General features: G+C 41.6%; 1 protein-coding gene across 2 annotated transcripts in view; it reads left to right on the top strand.

The window, feature by feature from the left end:
• The window catches only part of LOC126419170 (bleomycin hydrolase), a 111,641-nt gene that overhangs the window by 34,858 nt on the left and 58,736 nt on the right, over positions 1-18,047 (top strand). For both annotated transcript variants that reach the window (XM_050086298.1, XM_050086297.1), the window contains exon 3: positions 1,380-1,532. In XM_050086298.1, coding sequence (XP_049942255.1) covers positions 1,380-1,532 — 153 coding nt within the window. The remainder of the gene's footprint in view (positions 1-1,379; positions 1,533-18,047) is intronic.

The raw sequence follows: 18,047 nt of genomic DNA, 5'->3' as shown, positions 1-18,047 counted from the left end.
CAGAAAATTAATGTGCATCCAAATTACTTTAGGACTTCAAGGTTTCTTATTCATCCATTCATTGAATACAAAGCTTATCGAGGTTAGGTAGGTCCTTATAGTTCTGTTAAAAATACATTTGTATGGTTTTTTTTCTGTCTTATTGTAGGTACAAAGCAAAGAGGATGCCTGTTTATCCACAATATATACATGAAGACCATAAACTGTACAAATGTAAAACACAAAAAATGCATGGTTTTAAACATTTCCATGAAATGTTCTACCAAGAGCCTCAAAAAGATGATCAAAACCACTTCATTGTAAAATATACTCATAGGACTCAACTAAATCGAATAAGAGAAGTAAAAGGAACTTATTCGAATGTCCAATGGGGCATTCCTCTCCATTCTTGGTATCACTGCCAAGTGAGTTAATAGCGTGCTACAGGAATAGTACCACATCAGAAAAATCAGCAAAATGAGGCATGGTTTTCAAAGAAAGGATGGATCTGAAGATAAACAAAGTCTGATTAAGTTTATCAACACTGTTAAGCATGTAGAATCACACTATTTCAGGGGAAAGAGCAACTGAAAATATTTACCTTCAGAATTAAATATCATAACGCAATGGAGGATGTATCCAGGGATTGAAGGAAATTTGATAGTAAAGGAAAGCTATTTCTGAACATTTTACAATACCAGTTATAACTTTTTTTTTTCCCCCTCCATAAATCAGACGTGTGCTACTTGTGCCTACAACTTTGAGGAAGAATGGGCTTTAATTAGTCCTGTTTTGGTCACTGTGAAATAGGAATATTACAAATATTAATACAGTGTATCAAAATCTTTGCTTATTATTTTCTTTTGTCATGTCTGTAACAAAGTCTTTCTTGTTTTGGTACTCTAATGTGCAACAGATTAATAAAATTCATGCTATTAATAAAATTCTTACTGTCTTCATTTTGTAACCTATTTGTGACTAAGAATTTGTCTAATATTAAGAACTTATGTAGTATCATCTGGAAGAAGTTTCTTTACGTTTAGACTTCAATTACTCAGAACACCAATCATGCAAACTATTTGGAACTATTTACAGAGAGAATGTTTATTGTAGATATGAGTGTTACTGGATTGGCTAACATGGAAATAGCATATGACACAACAGTAAACAGGACCCAATAGAATACCATTGTGATAAATGAAAAAGTGGCTTAAATCCTGGATCTGTTTTTAGTTATATAAAATTCATAGCCGCTTTGTTTATTCTTTCTGTTGCTGCTTATGTCACCATTATTTGTACTGTTCGGCACATAGATGCATGTTATGGCAGCAAAACATTGTGAACTTATTGTAACACATAAATGCTGAATAAAATCTAGTGTATTGTGTACATTGTTTCAGGTGGAAATTGAGGGCAAACCTGTCACAAACCAGAAGACATCTGGTCGATGTTGGCTATTTGCTGCTCTTAATGTAATGCGTGTACCTTTCATGAAACATTACAATTTAGATGAATTTGAATTTAGTCAAGCTTACCTTTTCTTTTGGGACAAGGTAAATATTTCAGCTTTCATATTTTGCTATGTTAACGTTGTATATGTGTCATCTTGACATTAGAATGTACAACATAATTACGTGATTTTTTGCAGTATTTTTCATATCAGTAACTTTGTGTAATTTTTAAGCCATAAATAATAAAAATGTGTACTTTCTCAGATAGTTTTTATGATATTATGTTGTTGCAACGAAAAATGTTAAAAGATAACTTGAAGCAATGTAGTCTCGCTGAAAAAATATGTAGATAGGTAGATTCTGTTACAAATTGGAAGGTTTGAGGCAAATTATTTTTTGTTCTCACCTTGCTTTTTAAGTTCACAATAGATGGCATTAGCGGAGAAAATATATCAGTTTCAACAAGCAACTTTTCATGTATTGCACTTAATAGTCAAAATCTGTCAGAAAAAGTCAAGGTTTTTGTGGCTGCATCCTCATGCGCTCCCTGTTGACATTCTTGGGCTTTTCATCTGACACTTACAGAACTTCTTTTCTGATGTTTCACAAGCAGAAGTATCTGGCACTGTTGGAGATTCACTCTCCAGTACTGATTATGGGTTAGGCTGGAGTGTTCAGCATCATGCTGTATGAACCCATTGACAGCATTGCCTAGGAAGCTTTTCCCCGGCATTGCTGATGTGGTGCATGGCTTGCAATCTGTGAAGGAATTTCACTGAAAGGGGCACTTCATCCTCCACTTACTGTTTGGCTTTTCGATTGCATCTCGTAGCTACTACTTTGCTTTTTGGCTGCTTTGTGAGACAATAGGAAAGTGCAGTGACTCAAGATAACCAAACATTAGCAGCATTGCAGGTAGGGGCCCATGGAGATATTGCCTTAAACTGAGCACACCCTGATCGTGTAATGACGCACAAGTGCTTGCTGTAGAAAACTGTCATATCTGATTATTCAGAAAAGCCACTGAAATGCGCAGGTGTGACAAGATCATATCTATATGTTTCCAAATGTGCTGATCTCATGCAGGGATAGTTCTTATTTGACTGACTGCTCTTCCACTGTTCCCAACTTACTTATCAGTTTGCCAAGGTTTTTACTTACCCTTGCATGTACTGGGTGCATTTATGGCCAAACTTTTCTCAGACTGAAATTTTTTCAGTAACAATTTTGTACTTGAAAAATTTAAAACTTCGCCTACAAATAATGAGCAGAAAATGTTTCTTCATTATTATCGCTGCTTCAAAAAAATATAATTATTTATTTTTGTGACCAACTTCCATGACATTGGCATCAGTCTAAAAAAAAAGTTTTCTGATAAAAAAGCATGTCTTCTGAGGTCTCTTGTTCTCTTTTTTTATGTGTCATTGACTGTTCATTGGCACTGATCAGTGTGTAGCAGTCCGACTGACCTAGGTGTTGCAGTTTGAACAATCTAAGTGCTACTCACAAATTTCTTTGAGCCATTAGTTTTTAAGTGTGTGATCATAGAAACTCAATTTCTTTCACCAATACTTTGGCCGTATACCATGTGGCCTTGTGTCAAGTCAGCTGACTGGAGCTGCAGCTTACTCGTCCACCCATTTAAACTCCAGGGCCACTCCATGGCGCATTTGTCCACAGATACTTGTGTTGCAGAAGTATGTAATGGGTGGCAAAGAAATTTGAAATTCTTATTATTGGCAAAGGAATGGAAAACAAGGCCAGTCACTCAAAACATGCTGAGATATTGAGGTAGCAAAGGAAGTACATGCTTTATTTCAAACTTGTGCAAAACTATGCCAGTATTGGGGATTTTGTGTTCTTTTAAATTTGTCATGCTTTTTTCGTTGCTCCTGCAGGCCGTTGCAGTCTGCATTTTCATTCCTCATTTCACCTTTTCTCTTTTAATGGCTACATCCTTCTGTCATTCACTGTCACCAAGGCAGGCTTACTCCTGCTTATTGGTCAGCTCCCTCATCCCTTTTCGCTGCTCAGTGACTTTAATGCCTACCATTTCCTTTGGACCTCGTTGAGAACCTGTTAGAGATATTCCCTCTTGGTTGACCTTCTCAATCAGCTCGACCTCATCTATCTTAACACTAGAGCACTCATGTTCCTTTCAGACACGACTCTCACCAATTCCCATTTGGACCTCTCATTCTACACTGCCTAGCTTGACCATCATCTCGAATAGTCCGTTCTCTCTGACATGTATTAGAGTAACTGTTTCCCATGTTGACCCCATTTTCTGACTCCTACCCCACATGCATGTAAATCCAATTGGCAGCTTCCTAAAACTGACTGCAGGCCTAACTCCTCCTTGGCAACCTTTGATGAGCAACATTTCCCCACTTGTGATTACCAGGCAGAGTATCTCACGAATATTTTTCTTTCCACTGCAGAATGTTCCATACCTCACATTTCATCTTTGCCGCGCCATGTCCCAGTCGCCTGGCGGACTGTGGGGTGCTGCAACGCGATTCGCGCATGGAGATGTCCTCCTTGCATTTTTAACCATCATTCAGCAGTGGCGAACTGTATTCATTATAAGCAGTTGCTTGTGCACTGTCTTCGTGATAGCAGAAAAGCTAGCCAGATTGCATTTACTGGCTCTTTTAACTGTTTCACTCCCTCTTCTGTCATGTGGAGCAACCTCCATCAACTCTCTGTGACCAAGATCATTTGCTCGATTTTCAGCCTGACAGTAGCAGATGATGTCATTGCAAACCCTATCGCTATCTCCAACTTCTTGTGCCACTATTTTGTGGAGATTTCAAGCCCCACCCACTATCACTCCACCCTCCACCCTTGGAAACAAATGGATGAGTCTTGAATGACATCAGTTTCCTTTCAAAATCGTTAATGCTGTAATGCTGCCATCACTGTGAGGGAGCTGGACCATGCTGTCACTTCATCCTGATCTTCCACCACAGTGCCGAACATTGTTCACATTCATATGTTGCAGCAGCTTTCTCCTGCAGGCAGGCACATTCTCCTTCAAATGTACAATCCTATTTGGGCAGATGGCATATTTCGCAGATGCTGGTGTGAAACCACTGTCATACCCATACCTAAGCCCGGTAAGGACAAACCTTCCTTCTAGCTACCAACTTATTTCTTTTGCGAGTTCTGTTTGCAAGGTGATGGGTCATATGATTCCTGGCCGGCTGGTATAGTGACTTGAGTCTGGCAATCTACTAACCACAGCACAACGTGGATTTTAAGCCCGCCATTGTGCAGTTGACAGTCTTGTCACTTTGTCAACCCATGTCATAAACAGTTTTCTGCGGAAATACCAGACTGTGGACTGGTATCCTCTGTACTCTGTTGACATGGGGCTTGCAAGGCCACTTGCCCCATTTCCTTCAGGAATTTTAAAAAGACCAAGTTTTCAAGGTATATGTGGTATCGGCCTTGTCGGATACTCGGTGCCTCAAGGCTCCATTCTGCGATGTATTGTAGTTCTCCAAGGGCTTGTCTCCTTGAACTGTGTCTTCAGCGATGTCTCGTCATCTCTACTTGTGGACCAATGTCAGTGGCTTTTGCTTTTCCACTGACAAAACTGTTTATATGAATCTTTGGTGGTGCAGTGTGTTTCTTCCACCATCTTTACATCTTGGGCCCGTTGCTCTTCCGTTCACTTAAACTATGAAATACCTGAGGCTCATGCTTGATAATAACTTGGGTTCATGCTTGGTAGGAAACTTTCTTGGTCCTCTCACGTGTCTTACCTGGCCACACGATGTACTTGGTCCCTTGATGTCTTATGTGCCCTAAGTGGTACTTCCTGGGGAGTGAATCAAACCAGCATGATCCGTTGTCTTTGCAAAACTGGATTATGGGTGTTTCACTTATTCCTCTGCACGTTGATCCATCTTACATTGTTTTAACACAATTCACTTTTGTGGAATATGTTTGGCCTCTGGCGCCTTTTGCACTAGCCTGGTTGAGGGTCCTTATGTAGAAGCTGCTGAACTGGTACTGTCATACCAGCGTGATGTCCTCGTCAGCAGGTATGCGTTCCATTTTTCTGCTATGCCCGGCCATACATCCTATGCCCTCTTATTCAATGACTTATTTGACCGCCAGTATGGGCATGTCCTCCTTCTGTTACCTCCCGGAGTTTGCTTCCAGCTACTGCTCCAGCAGCTTAACTTCATGGTACTGCCACTTTCCCGATGAGGATAGACCCTTAAGGACACTACTCCAGATTGATCTATCGCCACAAGTTTCTCGACCTTTGCACGCAACTTGGTGATAACACCTCTGTGTACACTACTGTCTCTAAGACTGACTGTGGTGTTGAGTATACTTTTGTCATAGGTATAAATCATTTTTGGTATTGGCTTCCAGAACACTGCCCAATATTTACAGCAGACCTCTTTGCCCTCTATCAGGCCACCCATTTCTTCCAGTGACACAGGCTTTTTAATTGTGTCATATGCTCTGATTCTCTCAGTGCCCTTCAGAGTTTTGGTGTGCTGTACACGGTCCATCTCTTTGTGCAATCAGTCCAGGAAAGCTCCCACTTGTCACTGTTGACAGAGCCACTGTAATGTTCATGTGGGTGCCTGGTCACGTGGGGATGGGGAGTAAGGCTGCTAACCCTGTTCCTATCTCGGCCTGCTACCTCTTCTGTTGCTTCGGATGATTTCCATGTCGCTGTGTTGTGCCAGATGGCGTCACTTTGGCATCGCCACTGGTCGTCTCTTCATGGAAACAAGCTCTGGGGAAGCAAACCTTTCTTAGCTGCTTGGCCAACCTCCTCTTGGCCCTCTCATCATGAAGAAATCATTTTAGCTAGGTTGCATATAAGGCATTGTCTTTTTAGCCATCGCCAATTGTTAAGTGGTTACACCCCCCCCCCCCCCCCCACTACTTTATGCTCACTGTCATCACTGTCATCAACCTTTGATGGTTCGCTATTTCCTGACAGAATGCCTTTTTCTTTAATTGCTTACATTTCAGTGTATGTTTGCCATCTGAGTTACTAGCTGTATTTACGAACGACATGTGGGCTGTCAACTGTGTTTTACTTTTTATCCACCATAGCAATATGGCTAAGACATTTAATGTTTAGTTTGGGACCTCTGCTGTTTCTGCAGTGTATTCTGTGGACCTTTCTCCAAGGGGAAGCCTTTGTTTTTAGCTTTCTTCTCTTCTGTCGATTAGGCTTAATGTGTAATTTCTTTTAGTTAGTAACAGTGTAGGAAAATATAGATTGCTACTTACCATAGAGAAGATACGTCAAGTTTCAGACAGGCATAATTAAAAGACACTCACTTATAGCTTTCAGCCACAGCCTTTGTCAGTAAGAGAGAGAGAGAGAGAGAGAGAGAGAGAACGCGCAGCACCATTCATACACACACGACCACCAACTCTAGCATCCCGTGCTGGAATGCAACATCACATTGGGTGCAAGGAGCAATCTGGAGTGAGCAGGGAAGGGGAAGGAAGGGATTGTCGTGAATGGGTGAGGGAGAGAGACAAATGATGTCTGGTGGATTGTACAGTAACTAGACTGCCAACAGGTGCAGCGTCAGGAGGTTGTGGGGCAGGGAGATGGGGGGAAAAGAGGACTGGAGCCGAGAAAGACGGGCAGATGCATTGGCAGAGGGCTGCAAATAAACAGGGTATTAGATGAGAATGGGGAGGAGATGATAGGACAGAGAGGGTGGAAACTATTCGGTTGAGAGTGTGGGGACAGTATGTTACCATGGGTTGAGGCCAAGACAATTACAGGAGTGGAGAATGTGTTGTAAGGATGACTCCCATCAGTGCATTTCAGAAAAGCTGATGGTGGAAGGAAGGATCCGGATGACTCAGGTAGTGAAGCAGCCATTGAAATGAAGTGTATTACGTTCAGCTGCATGTTGTGCCTCAGGTTGGTCTACTTTGTCTTGACCACAGTTTGGCAGTGGCTGTTCAACCTGATGGACAGCTGGTTGATCAGCATACCAATACAAAAATCTGTGCAGTGATTGCAGCAGAGCTTGTATATGACATGGCTGCTTTCACAGGTGGCGCAGCCCCTAACGGGGTAGGATAAACCTGTGAGAGGACTGGAATTGGAAGTGCTGGGTGGGTAGACTGGGCAGGTATTGCACCAGTGTCTTCCACAGGGATATGGTCCTTGTGGCAAAGAGTTGGGATTGGGCATGGCATAGGGATGGACTAGGTGTTGCGGAGGTTGGGTGGGAGACAGAAAGCCACTTTAGGAGGGTTGGGAAGTATCTCAGGTAGAATGTCCCTCATTTCAGGGCACAACGATAGGTAATCAAAGCCCTGGCAAAGGATGTGGTTCAGTTGTTTCAGCCTGGTGTGGTAGTGGGTGATAAAGGAGACATTACTTTGTGGCTGGTTCTGGGTGATGGTGGAAGGATTTGGGGTATGAGGGGGGAAATGGCACGGGAGATCTATTTGTGGACTTGGTGTGGGGATAGTGCCTGTCTGTGAAGGCCTTGGTGAGATTCTCAGCATACTGAGCAACGGAGTTTTTGTCGCTGCAGATATGCCGTCCCTGGATGGCCACACTATGATGGAGGGAATTTTTGGTGTGAAAGGGATGACAGCTGTGAAAATGCAGGTAGTGTTGGTGGTTTTAACGTGGACAGAGCTGCAGATGGAGGCATCAGAGAGGAGGTGGTCCACATCTAGGAAGGTGGCACGCTGGGTTGAGGAGGACCATGTGAAGCAGATAAGAGAGAAGGTGTTGAGGTTGTGAAGGAATGAAGATAGTGTCTTGGCCCTGAGTCCAGATATCATGCAGATATCGTCAATGAACCTAAACCAGAAATGTGAATTTGGTATTTTGGGAGGCTAGGAAGTTCTCCTCTCAATGCCCGTAAAAAGTTTGGCACAGGAGAGTTCCATGTGGGCGCCCATAGCTATATTTATATATCTCCCCTCAAATTAGTAGTAGTTGTGGCTTAGGATAAAGTTAGTAAGTTGTATGAGGAATGAGGTAGTGAGTTTGGAGTCTGAAGGACATTGGGAAAGGCGGAGTTCAGTAGCGGTAAAACCATGGGTATGAGGGATGTCGGTGGTAGGGAGGTGGTGTCAACTGTGACAAATAGGGATTAAGGAGGTAAAGGGGTGGTGATGGTGGAAAGTTGTTGAAGGAAGTGGTTGGTGTCTTTGACGTGGGAGGCTATATTACGGGCAATTGGTTGCAGGTGTTGGTCAGTGAGGGCCGAAATTCTTTCAGTAGTGGCACAATAACTGGCCACAGTGGGCTGTCCAGGATGTTTGGGTTTGTGGATTTTGTGGAGCATGTAGAAGGTGGGTGTGTGAGTTGTCATAGGGATGAGGAGGGAAATGGATTCAGGCTTTAAGCAGGGATTGGAGTTTATCTTGGACTTCTGGGGTAGGATCACTCTGGCAGAGTTTATAGGTGGAGTTGTCAGATAAGTGGCGGAGGCCTTCTGCCAGGTAGTCACTGCGATTTACATATCAGTGTTCTAAGGTTAACACATGAGTGCTTATGACCTCAATTGTTTCTGCACCCTAAAACAAAACCCAAAACACAAAAATTCCTGAGTGAGTTTCATACAAAGGAATGTCACTGTGGGAAACCTGCTGTTGCTCGATGCTTGTGGTGTTCCGAATTTATATCTTTTGAGTGTAATCCAGGAGGGAATACACCACACCTTCCTAAAGGATAAATATAAGAATGTAATATAACAGTGGAAAATCCTGGATGGAATGTAACAAAAATTATGAAAAGGAAAGTTGCCACCCACCATATAGCAGAGATGCTGAGTTGTAGATAGGCACAGCAAAACGACTGTCACAAATAAAGCTTTCAGCCAGTAAGGCCTTCGTCACCAATAGACGATCCCCCCCCCCCCCCCCCCCCCCCCCCCCCCACACACACACACACACACACACACAAACGCAACTCACAAACACGAGTGCAGTCTCAGGCTACTGAAACCACACTGAAGTGTGGCAGTGTGGTTGTTTCAGTTGCCTGAGACTGCAGTTTGTGTGTGTGTGTGTGTGTGTGTGTGTGTGTGTGTGTGTGTGTGTGGGGTTTGTCTGTTGTTGACAAAGGCCTCAAGTCTTTTTCTTGTGCCTATCTGCGACTCAGCATCTTTGCTATTTGCTGAGTGCCAGCTTTCCTTTTCATAATATTGCTAGAATGTAATATAGAAATTAATATAAGGACTGATGCAAGAATGAAGTATAAGAATATGAGAATTTAAATACATTGTAACCCTTGAAAATACCATACACATGTATAATAAATTTATGATATTTACTGTGAAACCCAGCTGTAATTTTACAATTAATATAATGTCCTTGCATCCCCTAATGATAAGGCACATTCATGTAGTAATGCTCTATGGACATGGGTGTGTAAATGAAATAGAAAATAAAATAAATAAAGACAATAATTGGGTTTCGAACACAGGGCGCGGAAGGCGAGAGACCACAATACTAGGCACTGCATCACCATTTTGGCTGAGAGCATTGCGCATAAAAAGGCATCTAAGTCACGTCGGAAACTTGACTGCTGTTTTTCAGAAACAGTCAAATATCTGTGGATAAGTCGAAACATATGTTCAGTTATTTTGACTCCTCTTCTAATGAATGAAGCTTTTGAGAAATCGGATTATGGCACTTGGCACATTCTTCTCATTAGGACACAAGGTTACTACTAACCCTGAGAAAATCATATAAAATTCTATAACACATACCAGTGTACGAGTATAGTTGTGAAATAGACATACATCTCCTGTCTTTGGACATATCCTGTTACTTCAGATAGTTAATAAGTCTTATTTATTTATTCATTCATAGACAATTCAAGCGTTTCCACAGCACACCCATATAGTGTAATAGTTTTATTCTTTGTGTCACTGCTATCAAATCAGGGGAGTTGCATTTTTAAGACAAATACCAACCTTTCATTGCCTAGCGTACTTTGCTTTTTATTAGCTATCTCATGAACAGCACAAAAAGCTTGGACACTTTTGTCCTTATCATTTATTGATCAAATCAGTATATGAATTGGGCTAGTAAAACTTAACTAGGTTCTTGTACTTTGCAGCTTTAGAGTAATCCATAAAACAAACAGTATTATACCTCTGAAAAAAATCAATAGGTACCAAAAGGATACTCTCTAAATAACCATCCAAATTTTGACAGCAATAGTATTCCTGTATATACCTCCCTTCCCTTCCATTAAGGCATAGATGGTCATCCTTTTTCCTGTGGTCCAGTTGCCCTATTCATTACACAGTTGATATATAAGGGTACAGCTTCCTGCTTAATCATTATATACCACTCTACTCTCTTCTTTCCTTATATATTTTAAGGTAATTTACTTCTATTGTTGTACAGTAGTGAGACATGGACTGTGGGGAAACCATAACAGAATAGAATCAAAGCCTTTGAGATGGGATGCTACAGAAGAATGTTGAAAATCAGGTGTACTGATAAGGTAAGGAATGAACAGGTTCTCTGTAGAATTGATGATGAAAGGGACATATATGGAAAACACTGACAAGAAGAAGGGGCAAGATGATAGGACACCTGTTATCATATCAGGGAATAACTTCCTTTGTACTATAGGGAGCTGTAGAAGGCAGAAGCTGTAGAGGTAGACAGAGATTGGAATACATCCAGCAAATAAATGAGGACATACGTTGTGTTTGCTACTCTGAGATGAAAAGGAGAGGAATTCATGGTGGGGTGCATCAAACCAGTCAGAAGACTGATTACTCACAAAAAAGGAAAAAAGAAACTCCTGTTGTAATTACGTTGCTACTCTGAGATGAAAAGGAGAGGAATTCATGGTGGGGTGCATCAAACCAGTCAGAAGACTGATTACTCACAAAAAAGGAAAAAAGAAACTCCTGTTGTAATTAGGACCTATACTCACTTCCTGAGCTTCCTGAGCTGTTGTCTCTTAAATGTACTCCTCTCCATTCGATTCACTGTAACAAAGAATCATAATTTTCCTTTATAGCAAACAAATTTTTTCTGTTGTGGCTATGGATACTCCTATGTAGATCTCATCTGGATGTTTGAATGTCAATTAGTGTATAAGGGTGCCTTTCCCTTTCTTCTGCCATTTCAGGTGACATTACTAACAACCAATATTATCTTAAATGAAAGTGTTAGTTATACTCTGTGTCTCTTCCATGATTGTGTAGTGACATCCAAAGTATACATGTTCACTACTAAAGCTTTATGATTAGATAATCTTATTGTAAAAGTATACAAAATCTTCATGGTTTAGTCTTCATCTTATATTCTCATATTAGGTCAGTTGTGCTCAAAAGAGAAAACAATGCCAACAATACATTGTAACCTAGCACCCCTTCACGTATTTAAAATAATTAATTGTTCAAATTATTCCCCATTTGTGTAATCTCATTAATGCATCTGAGAATCACATGCGAAATGGACTTGGCACAATTATCAGTGTGGTCGATAAATCTAAAAACGCCCTTTTCTGAACTGCGCAGATGGGAGTTATCCTTAAAACACATTCTCTGCTCCCATAATTATTCCAACCCCAACCTACGGTAACATACTGTCCCTACACCCTCCACCCAACAGTTTCCACCCCTTCTGCCCTATCATCTCCTCCTCATTCCCATCTCTCATACTGTTGATTTGCAGATCTCTGCCAACACATCCACCTGTCTTTCCCCACTCATCTCATTTTTGTTCCATTTTCCCCCCACGTCGCTGCCCCACAACCTCCTGAGGTTGCACCTGCTGGCAGTCTAGTCCCTGCACACACTACCAGACAGTGTTCGTCTCTCTCCCCACCCATACACTACTATCCCTTCCCTTTCCCCTTCCCCTCCAGATTGCTGCTTGCCTCCCACATGACTTTGCATTCCGGCCCGAGATGCTGGAGTTGGTGGTCGTGTGTGCACGAGATGTGCTTGCTTGTGTCTTTGTGAATATTTGTGTGTGTGTGTGTGTGTGTGTGTGTGTGTGTGTGTGTGTGTCCACTGAAAAAGGCTGTGGCTGAAAGATATAATGACTCTTTGCTGACGAAGACTGTGGCTGAAAGCTGTATATGAGAGTCTTTTAATCGTGCCTGTCTGCAGCTTGTCGTCTTCTCTATGCTAAGAAGCAATCTGTCTTTTCCTACGTTGTTGATATTCCTACATGGAGTTTCCAGTATTTGACATTGTATTATACCACACACAACTACAAGTGCAGCATTGCCAGTCGATGACTACAGTGACGTGTCCAGCATTACCGACTCCATTAAGAACAGGCACAACATGTGTGGCCTGCTTCCCACTTTATGGCTGTTTGCATCAGGAACCAGCAACATGGGTGGAAGGAGACAGGAACTCTTGTAGTGGATGCCAGAGTCTGGTGCAGGAACTTGCCAATGCGAGTGGTGGCGTGTGGCACATAGGCGCCCTCAGGTTGTACGCCCTTTGGGACAGGTGTCTGGCAGCTGCTGCATGTTTCTGGAGGGGGCCCCCCAGTGTTGAGCACAAAGCCTAGGTAGGCAGAGTTAGTACTGGGAGATGAACTGGCAGTGGCTGGTATCCATAAGGTGTATGTGCTGTTCCGTGTTGACCCGACACGCGGCATGGCCCTGACTCGTAGTTTCGCTGATTCACCATTACTGTAGGCGTGTGCCTGGCCTCAATGTAGCAAGTGTCAGCCAGGAGGCTCTTGCAGTGATGTCATGACTTCTCTTCTGCCAGCAGACATCTTGCATCCACTGTGACAGTGCTACTATTTTCCATGGCAGCGCCCAAAATTTCTTGGCGGCACTACATTGCCTTTTTGCCTCTTTGGGAAGACCGGGCTCCTGGGTCTCAACCCTGGACTTGTTTGCAACGGAATTCAACAAACGTAGACAGAATACACAATATTTACAACATTCTTTCCTAATTTCTGTGTAGCTTGTACCTCAAGGTCAGAGACTGCTACCTTATTCTACAGTTTTATTCCTCTGGCTCCCAGTTTTTCTCTTTCACTAGTAGGGTATATTTTTCTTTCATACATCTCATGATCAGACAGTTCTTACAAAATCTTTCAACACACAACTACCTTCTTTATGTCACGTTACATGTGCCACCCTGGCATTTTGCCTTGCAATCGTTTGTTTCCCAAGACTCCTAAAGTTCACTTGGCCTACGTAGTAATTTTTACATCATCTTAAGTATACGCAACATTTTCTTACTTCACACTTCCGTTTTTGGTGCTTCGTGCATAGTTAAAGATCCAGTCTACTGGAATCCATACTACTGGTGATTCACTTGGTCAGGTGGCTCTTCACGTCAGGTTCACAAACACTGCAGAGAACAGTCATATGCCTGATATATTGACACTCAAGGTCACGATGTCATCACGTTGTTGTTGTTGTGGTCTTCAGTCCTGAGACTGGTTTGATGGAGCTCTCCATGCTACTCTATCCTCTGCAAGCTTCTTCATCTCCCAGTACCTACTGCAGCCTACATCCTTCTGAATCTGCTTAGTGTATTCATCTCTTCGCCTCCCTCTACGATTTTTACCCTCCACGCTGCCCTCCAATACTAAATTGGTGATCCCTCGATGTCTCAGAACATGTCCTACCAACCGATCCCTTCTTCACAAGCTCCTCTTCTCCCCAATTCTATGTCATCACAGCAAAATGTAAATGTCCTGTGACTAGGGCCTCCCGTCGGGTAGACCGTTCGCTGGGTACAAGTCCTTCTATTTGATGCCACTTCGGCGACTTGCGTGTCAGTGGGGATGAAATGATGATGATTAGGACAACACAACACCCAGTCCCTGAGCGGAGAAAACCTCCGACCCAGCCGGGAATCGAACCCGGGATCTTAGGACTGACATTCTGTCGCGCTGACCACTCGGCTACCGGGAGCAGACGTCATCACAGTGACAACGGTTACTAAAGTTACTAAACTCACTAGGAGAGTACTGTTGGTAGCAAGAGCCAATAAACAATTGTTAGCATCCCACTTAGACAATGAGTGGACTTGGAAGAATTATGGGCTAAGTTTAAACAGATTGTTAATTGTGCTCTGGGAAGTATGTGCCAAGTGTGCCAAGGATGGAAAAGACCATTGTTTAATAACAAAATTCAGAAAAGGCTAAGGAGGCAGACTGTTGCACTCCCAGTTCATTAAAAAAATGCACAAATGACACAGGAAAATGTTAGTAGAAATTTGTGCTTCTGTAAAAAGATTGGTGCATGGAGCATGCAGCTGCTGCTATCCTACCTCAGCAAACGATCTTGTCAAGAACTTAAAAAAAATTCTGGTCCTACATGAAAATCAATAAGTGGGTGTAAGGCTTCTATCCGGTCAGTCACTGACCGGTATGGTGTGGCAGTAGAAGGCAGCAAAGGGAAAGCTAAAGTTTTAAAAGTTTTTTTCAAAAAATCATTCACACAGGGGCACTGTACAAACACACCATTGTTTGACTGCCAAAAAGAAGCTCATATGAAGGACAAAGTAATGGGCATCCCTGGCATAGAGAAGCAACTGAAAGAGTTGAAAACAAATAAATCACCTGGTCCAGGCGGCATCCCGGTTTGGTTTTACTGAGTACTCTACAACAGTGGCCCTTTCCTTAGCTTGCATCTCTCATGCAGTGCAAAGTCCCAAGTGACTGGAAAAAAACACAGATGACAACTGTAAATAAAAAGGATAAAAGAATGGCCCTGCAAAATTGCAGACCAATATCCTTGACATCAATTTGCTGCAGAATTCATGAACGTATTCTCAGTTTGAATACAATCAATTTCTACCTCATCTACATAGATACTCGGCAATCCACCATACAGTGCATGGTGGAAGGTACTTTGTACTACTACTAGTCATTTCCTTTTCTGTTCCACTCACAAATAGAATGAGGGAAAAACAACTGTCTATATGCCTCTGTGTGCACCCTAATTTCTCATATCTTATCTTCATGGTCCTTATGTGCAACAGCGTATGTTGGCAACTGTAGAATCAGGTGGCCATCAGCTTCAAATGCTGATTCTCTAAATTTTCTCAACAGTGTTTCTTGAAAAGAATGCCACCTTCCCTCCAGGGATTCCCATTTGGCAAACTTCCAGTATGCTGGAGTAAATGTGAGTCAGCAACTTCTGTTAATCAGTACAACAAAAAATCAGTCAAAAGTTGCAAATTTCACTTTTTTTATGCACGTGATGACTGATTTCAGGCCGTCTCCATTTTCAAATCATTGTCCATAGTAATGGTATTTCTGAAAATACAAAACCATGTCAAAAATAAGTGAAATTTTTAACTTTGGACTGGTTTTTCGTTGTACTGATTTCCATTTGAGTTCTCGGATCATCTCCATAACACTTACGCATTGTTCGAACCTACTGGTAACAAATCTAGCAGTCCACCTCTGAATTGTTTCGAGGTCTTCCTTCAATCTGACCTGGTACAGATCCTAAACATTCGAGCAGTACTCAAGAATAGGTCACACCAGTGTCCTATATTGGTCTCCTTTACAGGTGAACCACTCTTTCCTTAAATCTCCCATAAACCAAAAGTAATACTGAAACCTACTCATCCACATTAACTTAATTTTTGCATGCTATCTTACATTTTTTCCACATTTAGAGCTAGCTACCATTCATTATACCAACTGGAAATTTTATCTAAGTGTTTTTGTATCTTCCTACAGTTACTTAACTTTGACATCTTGCTGTACACCATAGCATCATTAGCAAACAACCACGAATTGCTGCCTACTCTGTCCGCCATATAATTTATCTATATATTTATGTATATCTTGACAATACCCTTGTCTCTGGTGAACACTCGCCATCGAGGACAACATACTGAGTTCTATTATTTAAGAAGTCTTCAAGCCACCCACAAATTGTGAACTTATTCCATATGCTCATACCTTTGTTAGCACCCTGAAGCGGGGAACCGTGTCAAAAATGCTTTCTGGAAATTTAGAAATATGGGATCTGCCTGTTGCCCCTCATCTGTAGTTTACAGTGTATTGTGAGAAAAGGGCAAGCTGAGTTTTGCATGAGCGATCCTGTCTAAAACTGTGCCGATTAGTGGACATAAGCCTCTCGGTCTCAAGAAAGTTTAATGTATTAGAACTGAGACTATGTCCAAGCATACTGAAGTTAGAGATATTGGTCTGTAATTTTGCTGGTCTGTTCTTTTACCCTTCTTATATACTGGAATTAGCTGCACTTTTTTCCAGTCACATGGGACTTTGTGCTGGGCGAGAGATTCACAATAAACGCATGCTAAATGAGGGACAAAAGCTATACCGTACTCTTCGTAATACTGAATTGGTATTCCATCTGGACCTGGTTATTTATTTGCTTTCAAATCTTTTAGTTGTTTCTCTACACCAGGGATGCTTATTACTATGTTGTCCATACAGGTGTTGTCAAATTGCAAATGGCAGTATGTTTGCACAATTCTCCTATGCGAACGAATTTTTGAATGTAAAACTTAAAACTTCAGCTTTCACTTTGCTATCTTCAACTGTCACTCTAGGCTGGTCAACAAGGAACTGAATGAAAGCCCTAGACCCACTTAGCGATTTTACACAGGAGACTGAAAACCTTTTGTCTGCAAATCACTCACGTGAAACTCAACTTGTCCTTTTCCTGCAATTACATCCTGTGAAACATGGATGAATAGTAACAGGCAGGCCATATGCCTAGATTTCTAGAAAGCGTTTGACACAGTGTGTATAGGTACATAAGGAAAATCCCCAACAAGCTATGACAAAAATTTAAAACCAATGATAATAATTATTAGAGCGGCCTGTGTAAGCGCCCCCAAAAGATGTATTTTGCTACTCTGGAAGGTGAGAACATATGATAAAGACCTCATTCAATTTTTTGTCACCTTATGTCTTGAGTTCTTGTGGAGAGAGAACATGTTTAGATATGAGATGCGTGTAGTAACTTTCACGGTATCTGAATAATAACTTTTCTCAGTGCAAAAATATGTGGCCTTTTTATTTTCTTCCGTGCACCACGAAAAGGTCATGTCACCTCCTGCTACCTGCAAATTACTGACACGGTCACGAAGAATAAATTTTGCAGCGTCGGTAGAAGAAGCACCTAACAGAAGTGTGTAGTTCAACTTAATATGGCCACAAAGGAGAGAAACTCTTAAGAGCTAAAATTTGGGCATTGATTGAAAATAATTGATTTCTATTAATCTTTTTATTTATGTACTCTTTCTTCTTCTTCTTCTTATGTATATATGTACAGGTGCCCCACTGCAAACTGTTAATGAATATCCAAACATACGGAATAGGTTACCAGCTATGTCAGCAGCTCGAACACTACTTAAATAACAGAACCTAATATGTTGTCCTCGACAACAAGTGTTTATCAGAGACAAGGTATCATAAGGAGTGCCCCAGGAAAGTTTGATAGGACCACTTAGACAAAATTTCTAGTTGCTGTAATGATTGACGGCTTGCTCTAAATGCAGAAAAATAATCCTGTAATATTCAAATATGGCATTATTAGTGTATTCCTTGATACAGTCATGTTTATTAAATATCTTGTTGTAATATTGCAAACTGATATGAAATGGAATGAGCACATAAGGTCAGTGGCAAGGAAGATGAATGCTT

The sequence above is a fragment of the Schistocerca serialis genome, chromosome 9 (assembly GCF_023864345.2).
Source record: "Schistocerca serialis cubense isolate TAMUIC-IGC-003099 chromosome 9, iqSchSeri2.2, whole genome shotgun sequence".
Lineage (NCBI taxonomy): Eukaryota > Metazoa > Arthropoda > Insecta > Orthoptera > Acrididae > Schistocerca > Schistocerca serialis.
The sequence above is the reverse complement of the archived record's forward strand: the minus strand, read 5'-3'. Positions and strand labels throughout refer to the sequence as shown.